Here is a 27,757-nt window from a genome sequence, read left to right as displayed (position 1 = left end):
TACTCATAGTCTAAATTCCAACACATGGATATGAAAACCCACTTCTGTTTATTTTCACATTGGGACATCAAATCACATTTTACCTTTCTCTCAACTTACCTCAAGCTCATCAAGGGCACTTCCCAGAGTTGCCGCCTGGGGTTCTGGTGGGACAAGCATATTCTGGATACCTTGTGAAGCATTTGAAATTACACTGAGGGCATTCTGAATTTCTTCACAAACTGTGTCCTTGCTGGCTTTGAGGGAAGCAACATCAGAATGTTCCAAACAAGCGGAACAAATTGAATGCAAGAGCGGGGAGTTCTCCTTCAAGGAGGCCCGGGCCCCTGCGATTTCATCCCTCTGATTTGGCGATTTTAAGTCCTGAGGAAGAAAATAAAAAGAGAGGTTCCTTACAATGGGTGATTAAATCTACAATAGGAGAAAGATTTATATCCATTTTTCTGTCAATATAAACGAAAAGATAATAAACACTAAGAATTTCAACTTCAGCTATAAGTTGAAATCGAGGGAATCAATTATTTTTACACCCCTTCAGATCCTGATAAAGTTCTGATAGGAAAGCTGAGCCAATTAGCAAATAAAAGTCACAATGGTGCAGACGTGTAATAACTGAGTAGATCTTTCATTTGTCAGTCATATCCCTATAAGTCAGAAAAATACTCTGGCATTCACATTATTAAGTGCATTATAAGAGAGCTTAAATTACAAGGATGTTGATTACCTATTTCCGTAGATGCTGATGAATGCATTTAACCTTTTCATTAAAATTGAACCAATTCAGTTAATAATACTAAATTGAACCTCCCACCATTTATCCACTCTTTTTCAGAAATACTTTCTAATAAAGTAATACTGGATCTTTCTTTCTTTGACATTTATTCAACAAATAGTTATTAAGCATTTAGCATATGCTAACCCTTGTGCTGGATGCCGAGTGTACAGATGTGACCAATCCTACAAGGACCTTGTTCTCCCGAAGTTTATGCTCTTGTTGGAGGAGAAGGGGGCCTACAGACAACAATAAACTGTGTAAAAAAATACACAAGATAATTTCAGGTGATGATAAATGCAATGAAGAAAACACAAAAGTGAAATGTCATAGAGGCTGACTTGAGAGGAGAAAGCTGGTTTAGCTCGGGTGGTCAGAGAAGATATTTCTGCAAAGATGACATTTGCAGTAAATATAAATGAAAAGCATTTCAAACAGTAAGAAGAGAGGAAGGAAAGCCCTATATAAGTGATAGCTAATCAAAACTAGCTCAAAATGCAGTGGAAAATTCTGACAAGCACTACCATAACCAAGTGATGAAAGTTAAAATCATCAGTGATATCACATGGATAGAGTGTACCCCTTGATATATCGTGACAGGAAGAGCACTTCATCTCTCTGGTGTTCTCTCCAAAAGCCCACAATCCCAGTCTAATAATGAGAAAAACAACAAACAAAACCAGATTGGGAAACATCCTACATGATACCTGGGCAGTATTCCTCAAGACTGTTAAGGTCACGAATAACAAGACTGATAAACTGTCACAGACCAGAGGAGACTAGGGAGATATAACAACTAAATGCAACATGGTACCCTGGGTTGGATCCTGCAATAGAAAGAACACATTCGTGGAAAAACTGGTGAAGTCCAAATAAAGTCTAGAGTTTAGTTAACAGTGATGCATCAATATTTGTTTGTTCGTTGTGGCAAATGTAAGATATTAACAATGGAGGAAACCAGGGGAAAGGTAGAAGGGAACTCTCTGTAATATCTTTGCAACTTTTCTGGAAACCAAAAATAATTAATATAAATAAAAAGTTTATTTTAAAGAAAACTATGTCAAGGGAACTTAACAATAGCTTATGCATTCCACATACAATACCTCATGTAATCCTTATAAAAACTCATGATAGATATTATTCCCCATTTTAAAGATGAGAAAACTGAGGCTTAGAGAGAATAAGTTCCTGAGTCAAGTGACAGAGCTAGACAGTGGCATTTCTTACATTGTAATCCAAGTCAGTGGGACTGCTAAACCATGACCATAATAACTGTTATACTCTTTCCTGCACAGGAAGGCTTTCCCTTATTTGCTACTATACAAGGATGAGGACTTGTATTTGTATAAGGACTTATAGTTTATAAAGTGCTCCTAGATAGTATCTTATTGATCATCACAATATCCTTTGAGGCAGTAAAGTTGGTGTTATTAGCCCCATTTTAACGAAATAGGTATTTAGTGTAAGGAGATTAAAAGAACTGAGATCTAAACCTAAGTCTGATTGCAAATCCCATGATTTTTTCACAAGACTCTGTTACCTCTGGATAATGTTGCCTGAGGTTAATAAATGGCTGTGCTGCTGTATTTTTAGTTCCTTCCTTTCTGAAAATAAAGGCTGTCTGCTACTTCATGCAAGCTTTGGAGGAGATTAACTTCTTTACAAGATGTAGGGAGGACAGTTAGAAGAAGCTGTCAACCCACTGTTCAGACTCACTCATTACCCAAGAAAAGACACTTTGTGGTTTTCTCGGCTTGCTATGATTTGCCCCTTATATTTCTGGTCTGTGTTCTAGTTTCAGCTCTTTCATCAGCATTATGAATGGGGTAAGTCTTCTACTCTTTCAGTGTCTGTTTTCCCATCTTTAAAAATGGGGATAATGATGGGGACCAGCACCTTGGTGTAGCGGTTAAGTGCGCGCGCTCTACTGCTGGCAGCCCCGGGTTCGGATCCCGGGCGTGCACCGATGCACCGCTGTCAGGCCATGCTGTGGCAGCGTCCCATATAAAGTAGAGGAAGATGGGCATGGATGTTAGCCCAGGGCTAGACTTCCTCAGCAAAAAAGAAAAAGAGGAGGATTGGCATGGATGTTAGATCACGGCTGATCTTCCTCACAAAAAAAAAAAAAAAATGGCGATGATACTTCTGCCAACCCTCTTGTGAGACTGACCAGGTAGCACATCAGAAATGGAATATACTTGGAAAATAGTAGTGAATTATAGAAAGAGTACAGAATTATTTTCTTTCTTAAATTTATCAAACTTCACGTACTGTTTTTGTCCTATGATGCTCTTAGTGATTTTCATATTCCCCACAATTTTACAGCACGACCTATATTTATCTCAGTGTGACTTAGAGGATAAATAATTTAACATTTGAAAGGATTCATAACTCCTCAAAGGAATAACAATAAAAAGTATAAATATGCAGAAAGAGCTGAAGAAAATTCTCTGCATATTACAGTATAATCAAAACTAATTACATAATTCCCTCTGAAGTGATATACATATTATACTTCTCTATTTAGAATCACAGGGTCAACCTTTAGGTAGTTTCTGAAAGGTGCAAGTCTGTGAACATATATTATTATGAAGAAGGACAAAGTTAAAAATATTATATCTTTTACTCTGATGGTAGCTATGTATATCCGACTGTTAATTGTGGTAACTTTAATGCAGTAGAGACTTTGGAATTTAAAAAATTCTAATGTATTTTGGCTTGTGAGCCTATGCTTTGTTATCTCTGCCCAAGGCAATTACAGAATCCTTAATGAGCACTATTACCCCAAATAACAAGCCAATAAAGCCAGTGAGAAAGGACAGGTTCAGCGAACATAATAAAAATAAGATATTATGGCAGCAGGTGGGGTTAGAAAGGCAGGTTATAGAGTTTAGATAAGGGAAATTGAGAAGGCAAGACCATTTCTCCTAAGGACTTCTCAAAAGATAAATTTAATGTACTAAATAGGCACAAAGATACAAGGGGAACTAATGAATATCATCCTTCCAAACAAAAGGTTGTGGTGGTGTTTGTGGTTGCTTTATTTTGTCATATACTATGGGTTCGAAGGTTCATAGGTTGCCTATTTATCCTAAAATTTTAAACAATGTCAAAATAGGAATTAAATGTTAAGGTCAATTAGGGATTTCTCTGGACGAAAAAGCATAAAGAATTCAGCTCCTCGGGGACTGATAGTTAATATCTTTTTTAAAATGCTCCAGAAGAAAAAGCTCACATGAGATTTCTAAGTTAAGGAGAGAGTAAATGCTTCCAGCTGATGAAGAAACACACAGATGGGATTAAAAAAGAAGACCTCACAAGTCTGTGCAAGTGGGTAGAGAAATAACATAAGAGTTTTAACCCTGGCAAGAGAACAAAATATATTTAGGGATTTTAAAGATCACAAAGTATAAAAATGGAGGGCTCTAAGCTATGAGTTAATTAATTCAACCATTCATTCAACAAATATTATTGAGCCCCTACTATACATCAGGCAACGTGCTAAATGTTAGGAATGCAAAGACAAAGAGCTTATAGATCAGAAGGGGAAACAAATTTATATAGGAGTTAGAACAAAGTTATTCATAGCATAGAGAAAAGTCCCTCAGCTTGAAGGGATTGAAGAAAATTTATCAGAGGAGGTGACTCTTAAACAGTGAGTAGAAGTTATTCCTATAAACAATGCAGAACAAAACAACAAGCAATGAAAACAGCATGTGCAAAGGCCTGAGGCATGAGAGAGCAAGGAGCATGCAGCCCACCGCAGGCGTTACTACAAGTACAGGGAACCTGAGCAGAAATGATGATGAATCCAGCTAGAAAGGTAAGCAGGAGATACCTCACATACCATGCTAAAGAATAGTGAGAGCAACAAGCTCAGGTGTGTATTTTCAGATTGCTCTAGCAATGGCCTTTTGAGCAGAGAATAAAATTGCAGTCAGGGAGACCAGGCAATTAATCCAGGTGAGAAACAATGAGTGCCAGAACGCTGAATACTATTGCTAAGCTGTAGTAGGATGGATTCAGGAATATTTAGGAGGTAAAAATGGTAAGACTTTGTGATATTTAGATGGGGGGCGGGTATTTAAAAGCATCTAGAAAATTGTTTCAGCAATTGTGTATACAGCGATGAATTCTCCAAGAGGGAGAACACAGAATGAATAATGTGTTTGGAAGAGAAAGGTGAAGTATATTTCATCATCTGCCAAATGCGAGATGCCAGCACTATATCCAAATGAAAATATACTATACATGGATCTAGAATTCAGAGGAGAGTCTGGGCTAGAAATAGAGAACTGTGAATCACCAGCTCATAGTTGGGAGCTAAAGCCATGTGTGTGAAGTTTACAGGGCCTTCACCCAGGATGAATGTTACAATAAGCAGAACCTAGGAGTCATCATAAATTGTTTCTTGAGGATATAAACTTGATAATTTTATGCACTAGCATAAAAGGCCAAATATATATTGTAAATCACCAAGAATGACATCAGAAAATGCTGAACTCAAAAAAAACCAAACAATCAAAAAACACATGCACACTCTAAAGTTTAAGACCTGAATTAGTGTGGATAATTATGGTCACAATTCTTTAAGAAAAGAGAATTAAAGAAAAAATTTTTAAGGCAATTTGGAATGATAAGATGACTTCTGTATCCGGGAATTAAAAATATGGGATCTGTTCACCTTGAAAATGGGAGACGATAAAAAAAATCTAGAAATCGTGAATGAATTTGACAAATTGTTAATGGACTTCTTTACCAAATCTAGAAACAATAGATCAAGGTAGCAGCTTTTTAGATGTGAGTGAAATAAATTAAAAATATATCTGTTCATATTGCTGTCTCCCTCACTTTATCATAATTCCCTTGAATCAAGCATTATAGCTTACTCATTTTGTATCCCATTATCTAGTAGTATATGGCACATATTAGGAGCTTAATAAATTTTTTTGAAGAAACAAATAGACAAATGAATAAAATAAATAAGAGGAAGTTAAGCTGAGAAGGGGTAAGAAACTTTGGATATGATTATTCCAAGAAATCAAATTTGTGGAAAATATACATAACCCAGAGAGTTTGGACAAATTTGTGTATGACAATATCACAGACAGCTAAAGAGTAAAATTAAACTATACCTATCTTTACATTAAATGTTAGTGAAGCCATTGGTACAACTACTTTGGAAAACTGTTTGACAGTATCTACTGAAGCTGAACATATATACACCCCATGACTCAGCTATTCCACTTCTAGGAGAAGATACACACATACGGAAACGTGTTCATATGTTTACTAAAAGACATAGGCAAAAGTATTCATAGAAGCACTCACTCTTCATAATAGCCTCAAACTGGAAACAACCCAACATAATAAGAATGAACAAAACGTGGCTACATGCAACAATATGAAATATGGAATGAAAAACGCCAGACACAAAAGAGTACATATTATTTGATTCCATGTATATAAAGTTCAGACTCAGGCAAAATTAATCTATGTTTTAAAAATCAGAATAGTAGTCACTCTTGAGGGGTGATCAGAGACTGGAAAGGGGCATAAGCGATCTTTTAGATTCTGGTAATTTTCTGTTTCTTGCTTTGGGTGCTGGTTACATGGGTGTGTTTAGCTCGGAAAAATTCACTGAACTGTACGCTTATAAGCTGTGCATTTTTCTGAATGTACTTTATACTTCAATTAAAAAGTTTACATAAAATCAAACAAAACAAAAAAATGTTAGTAACGCCAAGCAAATATTCATAATTTTTGACTTCTCTAGACAAAGGACACTGACTGGTATAAATAAGCTATGGACCTGCTCTGGTGTCGCCTTTCCCATGATGTTAAGGGAAGGATGAGAAAATTGGATATGTAGTCCATTTGCAAGTATCTTCTACCCACTTTGAGGGCTTTTATTAAAAAAAAGAAAAAAATCTAAATGTTTATAAAACAAAAATAACAGAAAGCACCCACAGCCTGGACATTGAAAAGGGCAAAGCTAAAGGATTTTCATAGCAATTGAGTCCATGTACCCTTGAACATATCCTCATTTCACAGAACCAGAGAAAACTTCCTTACTAAGCTACATCCCTGCCCAAGTGGAATACCTCAGCAGATACTCTGCTCAACACAGCAGAACTACAAGCAAATTATCGAGTTTCTCTTCCAGGTTTTTAAATGAGGTTTTTGGAGCTGACAAAACCACTCTGGTAGGGGAGGGAAGGGAGCTTATAAAGAGCAGTTTTGTTTTCTTAAGACTAAGAAGATGTGCAGCAGAAAAGCCCACGGATACTTTGCTATTTGGATTCCATTCTTGGTTGGCTTCTCTCCCCAGTCATTTCTCAGTCAAGATGCTGCCTGCTAACTGCTTCACTGGTCACTGGGCAGCTTCATGTTCTATCAGAAAACATAATAGTGCAAACACCTGCTAATGTAAATGTTTTTCTCAAACATAAATTCAGAAATGGAATGCTTAGCCTTAACTGAGCTGAGGGATATAAGATGGTGAAACAAGAGTAGACCATAGAGAAAAAGTTTTGAGAAAAAAAAAAAAGATAGAAAAAGAGTGCAAGATTTTACAATCAAAACATTATTAAGCAGCAGAGAGAGGCCTTTCCTGCTTTTCTATCCTTATTTCCCATTTTCTATTTCAGATTAACAGGACAAATTCAATAAAGGAGACAATAAAAGAATTCTTCAAATGCAAATAGAAATCTGAGAAACCATATAATAAGAGTATTAAGATATCCCCAAGCTATGCATCCCGGGCCATTAATGCATAGCTTGGGTAGTTGAAATACACCGAAGTGAATATTATTAACTCCAAAGAAACATTCTAAGAAAACATTATTACTTAACTCTAATGCAGACTACCATGTTAGTCAAGAAAATGTATATATAAAGTCAGAAATGCACTACATTCATTTTCTATCCATCTGAAGAAAAAGCAATATGTGTTACATCTGGGTCTTGTTTGCGTAGAATTTACATCTAAAAAATAAGTTCTGTCTGATGTCATCTACCATATGATTAAAGTAAAGAGAATAAACACAAAAATAATGAGCCACTTCAGCAAGATCAAATTACTGTACTTCATGCTTTTCTTTCATTTGTGTGCATATTTCATCACTTAATCTAACAAGATTCAAATATCCATAAGTCGGAAAACTTTTCCTCTAAAGTACTGATTAATTAACATCTATGAGAGTTAAGTTGGATTTAATACCTAGTCAAAGATCAATAAATATCATTATCCTTACAATCCCTTCCTATTAAAGCTTCTGTGACTTATTTATGAGCAATAGACCACCATTTTCCAAATATTCTGGTGCATCTGAGAGAGGAAATAGCATCACTTAGTCCAAATCGGACCCAAGTCCAGGAATGTTGATGCAACTTCCTGGTTAATCATCCCTTACATTCATGTAGTGGTTTGTCCTGTTTAACATGTTCCCAGTCATTCTTTCACAAAGAATCCCATGAGGAGATATGAAAAGTGTTATTATCCCTAATTGCTAAAAAAGGAAAAGAAGATTTGTTCAAAGGCACACAAGATTAGCAAAAAGCGATGGTAGTGGTGATTATTTTTAAGACAGCCAACATTTACCGAAGAGCTATAATGCTTCCTACACTCAAACACTCCCTATTCACTTTCTCATTTAATGGTCCAGCTACGAATAGGATCCAGAATTGGCTCCCATCTGAACACTATTTCTACCCAACTATATTTGTATTTGTTGTCAGTAGCTTCATCATCTGTTCCCAAAGTCTGTCAAAGGACTCTGCTATAACACTGCCATTCTGTGGTGGCCCAGTAGAGAATACATATTTCAGGCATCTCTTCCTGACAAATAAGTGTCCTACTTAATACAATTCAGAGTAAAAACACTTCCTTAATTCAGTTTCAGAATAAGACTGATAAGAAAACCTCAGGCCAGGGGCTGGTCCCATGGCCAAGTGGTTCAAGTTCTGGGCACTCCACTTTGGCGGCCCAGGTTCATGGGTTCAGATCCTGAGCACAGACCTACTCTACTCAGCAGCATGCTGCGGAGGCATCCTACATACAAAAAATGGAGGAAGACTGGCACAGATATTAGCTTAGAGCTAATCTTCCTCAAGCAAAAAAAAAAAAAAAAGGAGGAAGATGGCCAATGGATGTTAGCTCAGGGCAAATCTTCCTCACCTAAAACAAAAAAAAGAAAACCTCAGGCCTCCATAAGGTCATTTCGATTGCTCAAAAATATAAGTCAGGGGGCCGGCCCGGTGATATAGTGCTTAAGTTCAGGCACTCCGCTTCGGCGGCCCAGGATTCGCAGGTCCGGATCCCGGGTGCAGACCTGCTCACAGCTTATCGAGCCATGCTGTGGCAGGCATCCCACATGTAAAGTGGAGGAAGATGGGCATGGATGTTAGCCCAAGGTCGATCTTCCTTAGCAGAAAGATGAGGATTAGCAACAGATGTTAGCTCAGGGCTAATCTTCCTCACCAAAAAAAAAATATATATATATAACAGAGATACATGGAAAAAAAGTGAAAATAATAAGTATCATCTTGACTATTTCAAATTATCTTGGATAAAGGAAACACTCTAAATACAGCATTTTAGTAATGATAGCTTAATAGTTGCTTTTCCCATAGAAAAATCTTTGGCTTTTTAGTTTAATTCAACATGTTTGAAACACCTGCTATAAGGTGTGACTTTAAAGCTAAGGCTATAAACTCAGATGTTTATTCTAAGCAGAAAGCATGAATAGCCCAGATGTAAGTCAATAGGGAGTGGTGAGGCACTGGCACACCACAGAGTATCTGCCCCATTTAAAAACATTCAAATCGGCCAAACAGAAAGAATCCTTGATCTCTGCTCTAAAGTACTAGCACAGATGTTTGTGTGAGCCTTATGAATGCAGTCTCCATGCTTTATATTCTTATCATTTGTGTAACTGACCTTGGAAGAGACTGAAAAGATAGATAATGCTTGTCCCTGGGTTTGAGAAGCCTATAATAAGGGAAGAGGAGTGAGGCAAATGCTGAGCAACTCCAAGGCAGGAAGTCTGTGTCATTATAATAGAAATAGCATAAGCACTGGGGTTAGAATCCCAACACAAAACACTCCAATAACAGGAGGTTTTGAGTAGAATAATTAACCTTACTTCAGCTACAAAATGGGATTAATAATTCCTACCTTACAGAGTATTAATGAGGTTAAATGATTTAATGTGAAACATTTTTCCAGCATTTGCCTACTTGACCTCTTTCTACGGAGCAAACTATTGGCCATATTCCCTCCTTAAAATGTTTCCCCCTGTCATCTTAGATGACAGTGAATATTAAATTTAAATTGACAGGTATTTACCTCTTTTCTGAGCTCTGTGTGTTAACTCAAGTTGGATCTCAAAATAAACATATCTGAAATTGAACCCATTGCCTCTCTCACACTCCCCCCACCCAAACATGTCCCTCCTCCAATATTCCCAGACTGAATGGCCCCAATATCCTGCTAACAAGAAACCTGAGGAATATCCTTGACTCTTCCATTCCCTCATCCCCACCATTAGGTAAGATCTGTTATTCTACTAATTAAATATTTCTTCAATATGTATCCTTGCTCTTGTCCCCTCTACTGGTACTAGTCCAGTAGATAAATTAGGGATAAAACTAAGAAAGTGGTTGTGAATACCAGGAGGAGAGAACAAATTAGAGAAATATTTGACAAGAGACAGAACTTTTTGACTACTATAATCTTTTCTCTATAATACCATCAGAGGATTCTCTCTAAAATTCAAATATGATCATTACTCCCTAAATTTAAAATTTTCAAGCAACTGTTAATCCACACAGAATAAAGCTCATATTGTTTATTATAGACAACATGATCTGACTCCAGGTTTTCTCTCTAGCCTCACTTCCTACCACATCTTTCATAGGCACCTTTTTCTCCAGCCACATAGAATCACATGAAGTTCTACAGGTGCCATTGCATGAGCTATGTTCCAGTCTCACTGCCACATCTCCTGGTAAATGTCTATTCATCCTTCAAGACATCTTGGATTCTCATGTTCTGTCACCCACAGATGCACTCATGTGCTCTAACAGTGCTTGCATAGATTAGTGCTCACATAGCACTAATCTAGCTAGCACTAATCTAGCACGTATTAAACCATAACCCTTTGCTATAGTTATTCATGGACACTTCTGTGTCCCTCACTGAATTGTTTTCATTGGGGTCAAAACAATGTCCTAATTCCTTCATCTCCTGAGCCTTGTAGAGGAGCTGGCACAGAGTGACCAATGAATTAATAATACCTCTCACCATTTTAAAAACATCGGAAAACTTTGAGGGTTACTGCCATAAAATAATGTACTTTTCCATGAAATAAAAATTCTAATTTTGGAAAAGGAAATCACAACTACAAAAAGCTAAGATATGCTCAGTCTAGAATGGAAATGTTCTTCATTAACTGTGTTTCCAATTAGGCTAACTGGATTTGCCAATGAGCTATTCTTCAAAGTGTTCTGGCCTGGCCTCTTCTAAAAAGCTGATGGTGACAGTTTTTAGCACTTATATGAAAATGTGTCATTCAGTGCTTATTGCTATGTATCTCAGGCTGTTCTATAAAATATTTGATTTCTAAATACATCCCCCAGCAGGAAGCAAGATCTTGAGCAGAATGCAGGTAAGGATGTCCCATATTCGACATGCTTTTCAGAAAGTTAAGTTAGTGCTCTCTACATTAACAGATACATCTGATTGAGGAAAACAGAAATAATTTAGGTTAATAATCTTGAGTTTTGAGTATTCTGGGTTATTGATTTCAACAAGTATTTATACAGTGAAATTGAACTAAGACCTGTGAGAAAATACGAATACAAAGTAAAGATAAGCACTTGCTCTGAAATCCTCTGCTCTCTGCAAATTGTTAAAAAATAATACGCTAAAATAAAATGGCCTAAAATTGGTGGAATAGATCATAATTACTATAGGAATTATAAGGAAAAGCATGGGGAGGTTAATAAATGCTTCATAGAGAGGCAGATGAGCATTTGGAAATGCACCAGGTAAACAAGAGCCCAAAAACATGATGTAAAAGTCAGTTGTCTCTCTAATAGACATCTCAAACATAACACATCAAACGCCAGATCCTGCAATCCACTATTCCCACAGTCTTCACCAGTTCGGTAAATGGCAATTCTTCCAGTTATCCAGGCCAAAACCTTGCTGTCATCCTTTACTTCTCTTTCTCTCAAATCTCATATCTGGGCTGTCAGCAAATCTTATCAGTTTTATTCTCATTTATCCAAAATTTGACTTCTTACCACCTCTAGCAAGTCATCATGTCACTGCTTTCCTCAAACCATCCTACATGTCTCTCTAACCTCATCCCTACTACTCTCCTTGCTCACTGTGATCCAGCCATTATGGACCTCCTTGCTGTTTCTCTAAAAAGACACACATTTTCATACATTAGGCCATCCCATTGCTGGCATGCTCTTCTAGATACATGACTGGCTCACTTTCCCACTTCTTTTGAATCTTTACTCAAAAATTAACTTTTCAGTGAGCCCTCCGCTGATCACCCTATCTAAAAGTTCAACCAACAATTCCACTTTCAATATGCCATATCCCCTTTCCATGCTTTATTTTCTTCTTAGTATTATCACCAATATATTCTATATTATAGTTATTTATCATGTTTGTTTTCTGTCTTCTCCAATGGAATGTAAACTCCACGAGGTCACATGAAAGGTACTCTATACATATCTATTTAATTAATGAAAGAATGAACATCAACCCAAATTAAAAATTTGCAAGTGACAATTTGAAACATCTTACTGACCCCCACATACAAAAACTTATCCTATCACATATGGGAATAAAATACCAGAAAACTGTCTATTTATACCTGAGAAGAAAGACAAAGGGCACAGAAATAGATCACAAAACTTCCTGATCCCTTCCTCTCATTCCAGAGACAGATCTTAGAACAAGTGCACCTGTCTATCTTAGTATTCACTTGTGGGTTTTACTTAGGTCATGTTGAATGCTTACCAGAATGCGTACAGAAAGCTTTTGAACTCAAAACATCATGGCTGTAGTTGAAAGGTCAGCTGTGTATCCCTGCCTATTAGAAAGTAAATTGTATTTAAAATCCAGATACCTAATTAACAAAGACTTTGCCTTACTCGAGAACTATATACCGAGCACGGATCATCTATATGTGGAGTATTCACTGTTTAGTTTTTGCTTGTTTAAATACTCATGTCTCCAGGAATGGCTACAATCCACTCTGGTACATAAAATAAATTAGCATTCTTGCACTCTAGAGAAAAGTATGTGTTTAGCACCAAATGGAATCAGCAGATGACTAAATACTCTCTTTTTCTCTGCCTTGTTTCTACCATAAATACAACAGATGCAAGATGCTGGAATGTGCACAACCCCTAGAAGGTTGGTGTTTTCCTCTAATGCAGAAATAAACCATTCAAAAATGCTTTCCATATAGCATATCCAAGTCAGTAAGAACCCCTTCATTTCTTTATTGCCATCAAAATGACTTTATGACTAAATATATCACAAAGGCCTCCATAGTCCAAACAAAGCACAAGCCTACCTTTATGTTAAACATCACTAAATATCTTATAAATTTATAGCAATGGTTACTCAAATTCAAGATAAGTGACTGTCACATAAATGTTTTACAGTTACTAAGGTTTACACTAAATGCTGAACATTACCCAAATTCATGGGACACTTAAAGGCATGAGGCATGAATCTCTAAAAGATAAGTTAATAGAGTAGGACTGTTTCTATATTAAGTATGAAAAAATTCTCTTACTAGGAAGACCTAGCTCTCTTCAATATTACCTCTTTTAAAAGCATAATGCACAAGGAAAATGACATCACCCTTTGTCTAATTGTCCAGCTACATTCCTCAAGTTTCTCTAGCTCCTAATTACCTCAATGTGAGTTGAACTTTCATTCCCATTTTTATTCACTATTGGATTTGTAAGAAATACATTCTCAGAGACATTCAGTTTCAGTCAAAAAAGACAAAAACATTCTTCAATCTGATAAAGAGAATCTACGAAAACCCACAGCTAAGATCGCACTTAATGCTGAAAGACTAAATGCTTCCTCCATATGATCAGGAACAAGCATGTCCTGTTTCACTTATATTCAAAATTGTACTAGAAGTTCTAGTCAGATAATATAAGAAAGAAAAATAAATAAAAGGCATCCAGATTGGAAAGGAAAAAGTAAAACTTTTTTATCTCTATTTGAGGATAACATGATCTCATATAGAAAAAGTCCTAAGGAATTCACTAAAAACACCTATTAGAGTGAATAAACAAGATCAGCAAGGTTGCAGGATGCAATATTAATGTGCAGAAATCAATTGTATATATATATACTTGCAATAAATGATCTGAAAATAAAATTAAGGAAACAATTCTACTCACAATAGCAGCAAAAAATAAAATACTTAGTAATAAATTTAACAAAAGAAGTGCAAGGCTTCTACAATAAAAACTACAAAACATCATTAAAGAAATTAGGAAAGGTTTAAATAAACAGAAAGACTTTCCATGTCATGAATTAAAAGACACAACATTGTTATGATGGCAATATTCCCCCAAGTTGAGCTATAAATTCAGTGCAACTCCTATCAAAATGCCAGCTGTGTTTTTTGCAGAGATTGACAAGATTAACCTAAAATTCATATGAAAATGCAAAGGACCCAAAAAAACCAAAACAATTTTTAAAAAGAAAAACAAAGTTGGAGATCTCACACTTTCCAATTTCAAAACTCACTGAAAAAAGCTACAAGAAGGTGTGTTACTGGCATAAGGATAGACATAAAGATCAATGGAATAGAATTGAAAGTCCAAAAATAAATTCTTAAATTTATAGTCAATTTATTTGCAACAAAGGAGCCAAGACAACTCGATGGAGAAAGAATAGTCTTTTCAACAAATGGTGTTCAAACAACGGGATACTTACATGCAAAAGAGGGAAGCTGGACCCCTACCTCATACCATATGCAAAAATTAACTCAAAATGGATCATGTACCTTAACGTAAGAGCTAAAACTATAAAACTCTTAAAAGAAAACATAAGAGTAAATCTTCATTACCTTGGATTAGACAGTGGTTTCTTAGATATGACAACAAAAGCACAAACAATAAAAGAAAAAATATATAAATTGAACTTCATCAAAACTAAAAACTTTTTGCATCAAAAAATACCATTAAGAAAGTGAAAGGACAACATACAGAATGGCAGAAAATTTTTGCAAATCATATATGTGATAAGGGCCTTGCATCGAGAATATATAAAGAACTATTAAAAATCAATAGTAAAAAGACAATCCAATTAAAAAGTGGGCAAAGGATCTGAATAGACATTTCTCCAAAGAAGATATACAGATAGCCAACAAGCACATGAAAGATAATCAACAGCATTAGCCATCAGAGAAATGTAAATAAAACCACAATGAGATACCACTTCACCCTTACTAGTGTGAGTGTGATCACACTGTGATCAAAAACACAGACAATAACAAGTACTGGTAAGGATGTGGAGAAAAGAGAATTTTCACACATTTCTAGTAGGACTGTAAAATGATGCAGCCACTTTGGAAAACAGCCTGAAAGTTCCTTAAAATGTTAGTCATAGGGTTACCATCTGACTCAGCAATTCCTCTCCTCAGCACATACTCAAGAAAAATGAAAATATATGTCCACATAAATACCTATACATGAATGTTCATAACAGCATTATTCATGATAGCCAAAAAGTGGAAACAACTCCAATGTCCATCAATTGATCAACAAACAAATAAAACGGAGTATATCTTCACAATGAAATACTATTTGGCAATGAAAAGTAATGAAGTACTGATACATGCTACAACATGGATGAATCTGGAAAAGTTTATGCTAAGTCAAATAAGCCAGTCACAAAAGACCACACTGTGTGATTTCAGTTATATAAAATGTCCAGAACAGCCAAATCTATAGAGATGGAAAGTAGACTAGTGGTTGCCTAGGGCAGGGGGGTGAGGAGAGTGACTGACAATAAGTTCCTTATGGGAGTAATGAAATGTTCTAAAATTAGATTTATTGATCATGCACAACTCTATAACTATACTAAAAACTACTGAATTGTATACTTCAAATGGGTGAATGTTATAGTAGGTGAACTATATCTTAACAAAGTGGTTAAAAATAAATACAAAGACATAAACATCGACATGTTATCAGAAAGAAGAGTGAAGGGGCAGTCTGTCATAATTAGTGGGGCCCAGACTTGAAGTATGCTAATACTTTGGAAACTCAGAACCAGTGAGGAAAAAGAGGAAGCCAAGATCAAAAGAGATAGGGTTTGGAAAACTGCTGGCTTAAAGCATCTAAATAGGCCAGTTCATATTTGTCAACAGAAAGTAATCTTAGTATAAATTACAAATAGAGTCTCTTCTATAATATGCAATCAGATAGCTAGGTCCCAACAGTAAGGAATCCCAGATTTGGGGGGGGGGGGGGCAGTGTTCATTTAAACATAGATGAGAGTGGTGTTCAGCATGAGGAAATTGATCCATTTTCCACAAAATCCTCACCAGTGGCCTGGATGTTTGAGGAACAGCATGAAGCCCCAAGGAAAAAGGATGGTAGTTATTATGTTGGGAATTAGAAGCTCATCTACTGTCTTGGGTTTAAAAGAGGAAGTGTTTCTAGATCAGACAAAGAGAAAGAGACAAGGAAAATGTAGAGAGGAAATAGAACTACAAGTGGTTAATCTATAGTCTGAATAGTCTGAAGAACGTGGTTTTGAGGAGGGGTAAGGATGACAATTAATATGCATCCTTTCCCTTTCTCTCTCTCTCTTTGTCTCTTTCTCTCTCTCTCTCTCACTCTCTCTGTTCACTCTCTCTCTTGTTCTCACTCTCACTCTCACTTTTACCTTGCTCTGCTTCTCTTATGATTAGGTAAAGTCCTAGAAAAGCAAACATCTACAATGGAAGCCATGAAGGGATTTAGCTCTCGGGAGTAGGAAGTAGGGAATGCGGAGTCATAGGAGGTAACAGGGAATGCCAATACCATAGGAGATCAGAGCTTTTCCTTGCAGCGTTTTCTCTAACAGAGCAATACCAAAGGAAATCACAAATGAAAAAAGTAATGATTGATGATGATGATGATGATGACGACGACGACGATGACAACAATGATAGAGATGGACACAAACCTTGACTGGCAGAACAAAGCAAGAAAGAATCCTAATTCTAAGCCTGGGCCAACACAGGAGGGCTGGAAATTGAGGCAATATGAGGGTCACTCAAACATCCATAGTTCACTTTTGATTGGCCAATCAGACTCAGGATCCAGCCTACCAGGGATGAACTATGGGAGACATGTATTTAGTGTCTATTATATAGATGCCAGAGTTCCAGGTGCTTTCTCTTCTTTCTATGCTTTAGGTATAAAGAGAGAGTTTCTTTATTTAAGCTGCAATACTGTTTTCTTTCTCACCAATTTGTTTTCAATTATATTCTCTAAATCTTTATAAGCTCCTGTGTTGTCCTTTTCAGGATTTACCATCTTGCTACCTTTGGTATTGAGAATACCAGCAGGAAAAAAAAAAGAAATCCAAAGTTGAGTTCAAAAAGGAAATGTCCCAAAGTGGCCCTCAAGATCAGTTTAGATTTAATTCAAAATACATAATGACTTGGGGGCCGGCCCGGTGGCGTAGCAGTTAAGCACGCACGCTCTGCTTCGGCGGCCCAGGGTTCACAGGTTCAGATCTTGGGCATGCACCAAGGTACCACTTGTCAAGCCATGCTGTGGCGGCATCCCACATATACAGTAGAGGAAGATCAGCATGGATGTTAGCCCAGGGCCAGTCTTCCTCAGCAAAAAGAGGAAGATTGGCAACAGATGTTAGCTCAGGGCTAATCTTCCTCACAAACAAAAAAAAATACATAATGACTTGTAAGTTAATAAAAGGTACTAACAAGTTGCAGGATCTAAGAAAAGCCACTTATCTAGGAATGAGGAAGGGACAAGAGGGAGAGATGAATCAACACTAACATGTATGGGGCATCTATTATATAGAGGGCAGTGTTCCAGGTGCTTTCCTTTCCCTGTGAAGTAAGAATCCTTACCACCATTCTATGGATAATAATAACAGGAGCACAGAAAAGTTATAACTCATCCGAGGTCATAGGACTGCTACTGTAGTTGGCACTGGAACCTAGATATTTCTGATCTAAATCCATACTCTGAGTACAATGCAATGGTACATCTATTAACACATCTCTCAAATTCACTTTTCTAATATATCAAGTGAGATGTCTAAATTTTGAAGTGTCACTCTAAAATAAATTTTTGTGTGGTTATTCCTATACAAATACAAAGTGGTACAAAACTATAATAATTTCTGAAATATATTATAACTCTGAAATTCTCTAATTATGTCTTAATAAAAAATATGCAGAGGGAAAATTATACAGCCTAAAATCCCAACAATACTGACACTGTGTTTCTTCTACGTATTATATAAGCACGTAGGCTAATTGACTCTGTATATAGTGATTACTATGTGTCAGCACTGCTATACCCACCCTATATATATTAAATGTTTTAGCATCCTAATAACCCTATGGAACATATTACTATTCCCATTTTACAGATAATGTTAAGTAACTGTCCAAAGTCAAGAAGCTGGTAAGTGGTTGAGGTGAGATTTAAACCAAAATATTCTGGCTCCAGAGCCCAGGTGCTTCACCACTAGGCCATTAAACCTTCCAATGAGAATTGAAAACATCCTAGTAGAGTTTCACAGTGTTTTAATTTCTATACATTTTCTCATTTGATCCCATTATCTTGTGCTCATTGCATAGATTAAGAATCCTTACCACCATTTCCCACCAGGGAAAAAATAATTTAAATATTATAGATATTATATAGATAGTAATAGATACAATAGATAAGAGACACAATAAGAATAGCAGCAGGAAAACTGTGGTTTCTCTCCTTTGAAATTTTCACACACTGTTAAATTTCATTCTTTTCTCTATCACTGAACTGGGCTAGATTACACTAAGAACTTTGAAGCTTAGAGATTTAAGCTACTTAATTAAACCACTAGGAAAAACATTTGCCACCAATTTTCCTGTGCTTTGCTCTCTTTCTTTAATTTGGCATATATTAGTTTTTTCTGACTTCATTGATTGTTCACTGAACTGGGAAACCTACTCTTTTTTTTGGTGAGGAAGGTTGCCACTGGGCTAACATCTGTTGCCAATCTTCCTCTTTTTGCTTGAGGAAGATTTTCACTGAGCTAACATCTGTGCCAATCTTCCTCTATTTTATATGTAAGACACTGCCACAGTATGGCTTGATGAGCAGTGTATAGGTCCATGCCGGGGATCCAAACACACGAACCCAGCTGCCAAAGCAGAGTGGGAGAACTTAACCACTACACCGCCAGGGTGGCCCCTAGGAAACCTATTCTTGATAGTAGAGAAGTAATGCCTTGTCATCTTGATTTTATACCAGGAATTTGCTTCAGTCTGAATTGTTTACCTAATTACCTTAATTGCCTTACCAAATGACTTCTTTTGATCCATTTTGACAGCTAAAAATATTAGGGGATTGAATTTATATTTATTATTAAATTAACAATAAATATCATCCATAAAAAACCATGTTTCTTTAGATCTCTTTTTATCTGTCATTTATCTGAATGAAGCAACACCCAATAAGGATGACAGTTTTTTCCCTAAAATCTTTTTATCCCTACATTCAATTAAATGACATAGGATGGGATGCTCTAGTAATTTTCTTAGGGTTAATTATCAGGGAATTTAACATTGCTTTGAAAAGTTTCCAAGTGATGTTAGGCATTTAATTTATTTCCCACCAGGAACGAGATACAGGACACAATATAAAATATTCAATCTAAGCTTTAATTAAGATCATTTAAGATCAAATAAGGGGGGTAACAGAACAAACAGGGAGGAAAACAGCAAAACCTCAACATCATGGACATTGAAAATACCTAGTGGTATTTTTTAATGAAACTCAGAACAAAATCAACTTAAATGTTTAAGAGTTAGACAAGATTTTAGTTAAATAAAAGATATTTAAAATGGCAAAAAGCAAATTCTGTTCATTAGTGTCTTCCTTTAAATTAAAAAAAAAGCATCCTTGCTGATATTTTATGCTTATATAAGCACTTGCTTCCTTAAAAGAGTTATACACTTTACAGCTATAAACATGTTTATGATTTTAGAATTCTGATAGTGGATAATCATTTTATAACTATAAAACAATATCAAACAACGGTTATCTAAATAGTTTCTTGAATCATCATGTGATGCTTACACAGCTGGGCTTTTTAAGACCAGCGTGTGAGTGATAATTACATAGCTATAATTCTGAGCCTGTTGTTTTAAGAACAAGCAGGATCTTGGGGAGTTAAAGATGAGGTTTGTGGCTTTTCAACTCAAAAAATAATCTAGAGAATAAAGTGTATAAAGTCTCCTAGAGTGCGATGCTGAAAGCACATATTCCAGTTTAATCTAGAGAAGGCAAAAGCTAATGTTCTCGTGTCCACATTAGTTTTCTCACATTAATACCTGGGCATTGTTTTTGCTTCTAATTATGTTCCTACATGAATGCCTTATTACATATAACGTGGGAAATATTACAGTGAGATATCTTGCATCTCTTGGCTTATGTTTGTTTTATATTTATAACCTTAATGTTTTACACAGTGAAGTTTTGTATTTAATAAGGATGCTCCAGTACACTGACTCTGATCCACTAAACACAAGTAAAAGGTTCTCTTAAACAGTGGGTGGACCAGTGTTTCAGGCATAGTTTTTGTTTTTATTTTAATCATTCATTCAATCCCCTATTTTTTTCATGCATGGTGTTTTGTCTTGTTTTGTTTTGTTTTGTTAGACTATTTGGGTAAGGAAAATGGAATTTGTTCTTTAGTTAAAGCAATGATGAACAAACGATATTACAGAGAATATAAAATAGAATATAGAATTGAGGTTTTGTGTCGATTTCTGTAAATATACTGAGAGCTTTTCTGAAAGAGAGAACAAGAAGTGTTCAGGTATGACTTCCGAGACCTGAAAAGTAATAACTGTTTAGACTCTACTTACATCATCATCACAAAGTTTAACAAAACTGACTCAAATGCCCAAGAATTCATGAAGTCATTCATTCCCTCAATATTTATTAAGGGCCTACTGTGTGTCAGAGAATCTGTCAGGCACCTGAGATACAGAGATTAACAAGGATAAGCCCTTCCCTTATTCCCTCTATAAATGCAGTCCCTCTTCAAAAATCAGAGTTTCATCCCTCATTTCAACAATCACTGTTTCTGAATGTATTTTTCAAAATACTCAAATTTTCTTAAAGTAACCATACCTAGTTTTCCAAAAGTGAATACTTAGCAATCTTTCATGGCATTTTGGTTAGCCTGCAATTTTTAAATCTTAAATGATATCCAGTTTATTATATCCATTTTCACGAAAATCAAGGCCCCATTGCTGAATGGTTCTTAAAAATCAGTCACTTTCTCAGTAGAAAAACATTTAAGCATTCATCGCATCAATATATAACTTAGATATGCTCCCTTTTAGGCCAACTATTGATTTTGGATGAGAAGAGTTCAAATGTTCTATCAAGAATACTCTCTAAAACATACTTAAAATGTTCACATTTTTTTAGCTTTTAGCTACATATTATCACTATAATCCAAGTTCCCATTGTACAGAACCTAAACATCCCACAGAGTGAAACCTAAGATGTTCAGTCTTTTAGTGTGTCTCTTGGTTGTCTCTCCATGTTTTTAACCTCAAAGATTGGTGACATACCTTTACATCACCTTCTTTATCAGCCTTAGGACTCAAACATAAATCTAAAATCTCAAATCTCAACCTTGATCCTGAAGTTGTATTATGCAAAGACAATCAAAAAAAGCATTTAGAATGAAAAGATCTAGTTATAATCTTGCATCACCTGCTTCTCAGCAAGACAGCAAGACCCTGAGCAAATCATTTACTCCAGAGGCTTGGATCACTTTACAAAGAATGAATAATCCTTATCACAAGGAGAGTTTGAAAAGGTTATAATATGATAATATGTATGTGAAAGTATTTAAACTGTAAAGTATATATACATATCCCTGAGATTGCTGCCTGCTCCCTACTTCATGACTATTTTTACACTACTCTATGTTAACAACTTCCTCGTTTCTAACTCTCATGACCCTCTATGTTTTTGCCAAATTAGCAAACATATTCTCAGTTTATCAGCCACACGATTCTAGGTGAACTTGTTCTCTGATTTTGCCTCTTTCCTACGATCACTCAAGTGGAGCAGCTTCATAAGTAGCACAGGCATTTTCCTATAAAGTATGATTGGAATGGTGTTGGACAGGCCGTCTTTCCAAACACACATCCTCTACTACTCTGCCTAGTGTAGCAGTTCCACCACTATAAATTCATTACTTTGGATTAAAGCATAATCTCTTGAGTGGTCCTTTATTAGATGCCAGTACCCCTAAAGGAGTAATTAATCAAGCAACATGTATTTGCTAAGCATATTTTATATACATTAGCATTGTGCTAAATAACAAATGAACCCAATAACAAGGGTCGTTTCCTAAATAAGAACCATGATCTGGAGGGGGTAGGACTGCAGAGGTTATATGTGTCTCACTCAGGGTGATGATGGAACAGGAAAGGGTGAGCCAGGAACCTAGGGTCTGAGGAACGCAGACTCGTGATGAGAAGGGGATGCCACATTTGGAAGAGGATCTGAAGTAGCCAGAGTTCAGAACAGAAGCCTGAGTATGGATAGGACTCAAAACACACTATCGCATTTGCTGTTCCTTTATAATTAGCTTTCCCTTTGTAAGTAGTCCTAATGGAGAAATTTGGCAAGAAATGTAAAATACTTTCTCCACAAAATAATTTTAGGGACTACCTTAAACACAGAAAAGGTGGTAGCTGCGATTTGACAAGTACCCAGAACGTCCCCTCACTCCAAAATATCTCTCACATGTAGCACTAGAATTTCTTTCTTAATCCATTAGGCAGGAACTGCCCTCCCCATAATGTCATCTTTGAAATTCGAATGTTGCAGGTATGGATAACCTTGAATCACAACATGTTATGTGATTGCCATTGATAAAGCCATTTCTTTGTTTGATAAAAAAAAATTTAAAGCATCAAGTGCTCTGATATAGAAGAGTGTCAGTGGTCATTCACATGGTTAGTCTGCCTATAAGTTAGTTTGGAGAATGGTTTTTAAGAAGCAGAGGGCTTCCTGTGCTCCAAGATTTGCCTAGGGCCCACCCTGACAACGCTGATTATTTATGCATGCACATATAGCTCACACTGGCAAACAGATGCGATGGAATGATGAGACTACAAAAAGCACACGGAAGGTATTCAAAATCTCCCCAAACTTAATGCGAGGCCAAGCTTTAAAATCAAGAGGGATAGAAATGCTAAGAACACTGCTTGCAATTAAACTGGGTTCAAGGAGTTAAAAGGTCTTCGAATTAACCATGAAACTTGAAAAATATCTGAAGGGTCTTCAAAAACAACATTTGGAAAACTGTGCGTCAGAAATATAAATACTGTGGGTGCCAAGAGGGAGGCATTTTGCAATGACTAACAAATTAAGGCATCTTAATGTGAAGGCTGATTATATAATGCATAATAAAGTGGAGTAAGGAGGAGACAGAGGTACGCTTTCTCATTAGTTCAGGCTTAGAACCACATTGCATAACATCACCAGATTTATGAATATAAAGCATCTAAAAAAAGCTATGGCTGTTCCCTGAATCAGATCACTTTTATAGCTCAAAGAGGCTGTCATTTCAAATACCTACATTTATTCAAAATATTTTCATTGTCTCTATTTAGTACAGAATCTCAAAACTACAGTACTCAGTATGGTCAGCAAGGGGTAATTGGAATAGAAAAATAATTCAGAAAAGAGAAATCAGAGGAAAATCCCTCATTTTCAACGATAAGGCCTCTAGTTCATGTGTTTTTCCTTTTCATATGCAGCTACACAGATTTCTGCTATTTGAATAATAATGTGCATGTTTTTAAAAGTCAACTAATAGTTAACACCAATGTAGCACTTACTATGTGCCAGGTACTGTTCTAAGAGCTTTATATACATTACCTTATTTGAATAAACTACTCAATACATTTTAATAGTATATAGTGTAATATTATTTGTATTTATGAGATAAAGAAACAAAAGTAAGGGTGTAATTATTAGTCAAAAGCTCTGGAATTGAGTTAAGGACAAGAGAGCAAAGTACAAATCACTAAATCCCACTCAAGATGACAATAATCTCATGCTTTTTTAGACTAAAAATAAATGGAAAAAGAGAAAGAAGAGAACGGTGATGATTATTATTACAAATCATAAATTCTCACATAGAGTGAACATTGTATTGGCATTTAAGAAATTTAATTCCCATAATAAATAACAGGAGACCTTACTCAACCTAATTATTTTCTATGTTATAAAAATTGCTATATATGCAGGATAAAAAGGGGTGATTTTCTTGACTTTTCTATAACTAATTTCAAAAGTCATATAACAGAACATCCATTCAAGGAGAACAACTGGCTCTGCAGCTGAGTGGAGACAATAATGTGGATTTTGAGAAGAGAGGAAAGTTTATTACTAGTGATCATGAGATTCTCCAGCTTACATTAGTTGGAAATAGGACCTACCTCAGGACAGAATACTAAGTTACAAGGATATTTTACAAAGGAAATCAAGAATACAAGATGTTGACAGGATTTATGAATGTCAGAGAACTCTATATTTCCACAAATCCAAAAACTATAACTGTTTTAAAAAAGGAAGCGAACAGCTCACATTCCTACTGTGGTTTCACAAAAGGCGGCCTGTGGATCTTTGGGAAAGAAATGTCCCTAACAGAGGAGGAAAGAAGAACAAATTAAACAAGAATATAAACCTAAAATGATTTAAAACTTATCAGGAAAAAAATTATTTCACAACCAGAGATAATGCTAAAAATAATAATGCAGAATAATACAAAGAGGAGGTGAAAAATAGCACTGATAATCAGCAAAGGCAAACATCATGGTAAATTACTGCTCATTCTGAAATGACAGACTCCAGGATTCTTTAAATTAGTCTTCGATGGGAAAATATTTTTAAAAAAAGAACTGTACACGTTCAACTAATTAACATCTTACATGTTTAAGCGAATTACTTGGTGCGGAGAAGGGGAGAAAGCTTGATGCCACAACACAGCACTTGTAGAAAATTAAGTCTATACAGGTTAGCAGGGCCAGATGGTAAGCAACCCAAAGTGATATAACAAGCAGTGGCTACAGTATTTATTCAAACTAGTCAATCATCACTGCAAGGCCACGGCACCCTCTTTTACAAATGAGCTCTTGCTTCAGTCTTTGGTTTCATCGCCTCCCCAAAGCCCAAAAGAACACTCTAGTTTAAAACTGGATGGAATTGCAGTGATTACAGACCTAGTACTATTGTGATCTGGGATCTTTTTATTATAGCAACACAAACACCACTTTCAACAACTTTCCTGGATGTCTCAGCACCATTCTGAGAGATATTAAGCCAGAGGTGGAGAAAAGGTTACAAATGCATTGATTTGTGGCATGGAGAACTGTGTAGAATTTCTTCCTTTGGTATTAAAGTCCAAGGGGTATACTAACATACGCAGATGGTTGCCTTCATTCTTTCTTTACAAGCACCTATTCATAAAAAAGGAAAAACGCCTCATCCTTCAAAGGAGGATTTATAGTGCTACCAAAAGACCTCGATCTCCCTCTTTCTAGCCTCCCTGCTTCATCTTGGAAAGGATGTTGTTCATAACCCCTTCTTCTATGCCAGGGAAAGAATATGCACACTAAAAAAGAAGTACCAGATGTGAAATTCTATAAAATGCCAACTGATTCACACCCCAGACTCTGAGGATTTACACACACTTCCACTGCTGGCAGGGCCAAGAGTAATGAGAATTCTGCTGTTGTTGGTGAAGAACTAGCAAATCAGAGCAGAAAAGGACATCTACCCCAGGGAAGGACAACTTCAACTCCAATAAATGAGGCAATGCTGATGAGATGAAATTTACATTTAAGTCACAAAGCTACTGGGACTGGATTGTAATAAAAAAAAAGTGTCAGACAATAAAGCAATTTGGTAATGTCAGCTTTTTTACTGTTGTGTATCTGTTAGAAAGGTTCTTTTAAAAAATAAACATTCAAACTAAGATTGAATGGAAACTATTATGTGGTAATATTTTACATTTAGGAAATATCAAAAATTAATAATTGCTACAGTTTATTGAGGACCTACTACAGATCAAGGACTTTACACATTTTATCTCATTTAGTATAGTTGATTCAGATAAATCCATTTTTAAGAAGAGGAAAGAAGCTCAGAGAGGGTCAATAACTAGTCCGAAGCCATGGTATTAGAAAGGAGCAGAAGTGAGACTCGAACAAAAGCCTGCCAGACTCTTAAGATCTTGTTCTTTGTGCCTCAGAGACCCTCTGCAAAATTCACTATTAAATTTTTAAAAAGCTGTAATAATAACTATTAAAGGCTTATTATGTTCCAGGTACATTATCTCACTATATCCTCTACATAACTATATGAGGTACTATTTTACCTGTTTTAATTAGGAAACTGAGACACAAAGAAGCTAAGTAACATGCCCAGTAAAATAGTGGGAGAAACATGATTCAAATCCAAGCCACTGCCTCCAAAGTCTCAGTGTGTTTCCAAATTCATAGCCATTATTAAATGCCTAGTCTTTGGGAACTTCTTCCATTTTGCAAATTTTAGATTTCCACCTGTCTGGCTTTATATTTTATGTGTTTATTTTCCCCTATCTTCTCATTATAGAAACCATAACTGCCTAGATTCACGAAATTTAGAGATGGAAGTTCACCACCTGATAAACTGACCCACAAAAGACAAAAAGTACGTTATAAAAAAGTACAATTTACATCCCAAATTGCCCATCAATTGGGTAACCTTCCCACTATATGATGCCATAGTTCATCATTTCTGATGTAAATAAATATGAAGGCATCTAAAAAAAGACTGGAAAATCCAATTCTAGTGTTTTGAAGGTAATAATTAGATATAATGATTCTGTATCAAGGATAAATTTTTGAAAGCAGCCACTACTCTAATAAGATTTTCTTACACTTAAAAAAAATGTCAAGGACGTCAGCATCGTGGCGGAGTGAGCTTTCCCGTGAATTCTTCCCCCACAAGATACAACAAAAGCAACAGCCACAGACCAACAACGGAATCCCAGACAGTGAAAACCTAGAGTGGAGGGATCCACACTGCCACACATCTGAGAGCGGAACGTGCTGGGCCCCTGGAGGAAGTGGGGAGAGGTAAGGAGAACTCCGCTCCCTCCCCATCAGATCAGCGATCCCGGTCCGCGTGGCTCCCAGAGAGGGGGGAGGGGCGGCCCTCTGCGGGAAACTGTAGCTCTTCGGGCTCTCTCAGCCAGTGGGAAACTCCCGCACAGAGGGCTCAGAGGAGCCACAGGGCTACCATCAACATCTGAGCACCCCAGAGAGCGGATAAAGAGGGGCAAACGAGAAGCCTCCCACGTCAGGGACCCAGAGGGCAAAAGAGAGAGCTCCTCCCTCCCCACAACCCGGAGTCTGCAGCTCGACGAGACCTAGCGATCCGAGGCAGACCTGAACAAACTGGACTGGACCCGTGGATCGCAGTGGGGAAAAACAAAACAAAACAAAACAAAACTGCGGATCGCAGCAGAAAAACTGGGGCAGAGCGCAGGGGGCTTAGACTACACAGCCCTTTACCACCAGACAGTGGCGGCAGGTGGAAATTGCAACCAGAGACTTCCAGGATGAGGAAAATCAAAACCAACACAGGAACCACAATGGAAAA

General features: G+C 36.5%; 1 protein-coding gene across 1 annotated transcript in view; it reads right to left on the bottom strand.

The window, feature by feature from the left end:
* CTNNA3 (catenin alpha 3) overlaps positions 1-27,757 on the bottom strand; it is a 1,506,614-nt gene that overhangs the window by 1,205,878 nt on the left and 272,979 nt on the right. Inside the window, 1 exon segment of the mRNA XM_058544370.1 lies at positions 100-363. Within this exon segment, the coding sequence (XP_058400353.1) occupies positions 100-363 (264 nt within the window).

Source organism: Diceros bicornis, chromosome 6, assembly GCF_020826845.1.
Source record: "Diceros bicornis minor isolate mBicDic1 chromosome 6, mDicBic1.mat.cur, whole genome shotgun sequence".
Taxonomy (NCBI): Eukaryota; Metazoa; Chordata; class Mammalia; order Perissodactyla; family Rhinocerotidae; genus Diceros; species Diceros bicornis.
The sequence above is the reverse complement of the archived record's forward strand: the minus strand, read 5'-3'. Positions and strand labels throughout refer to the sequence as shown.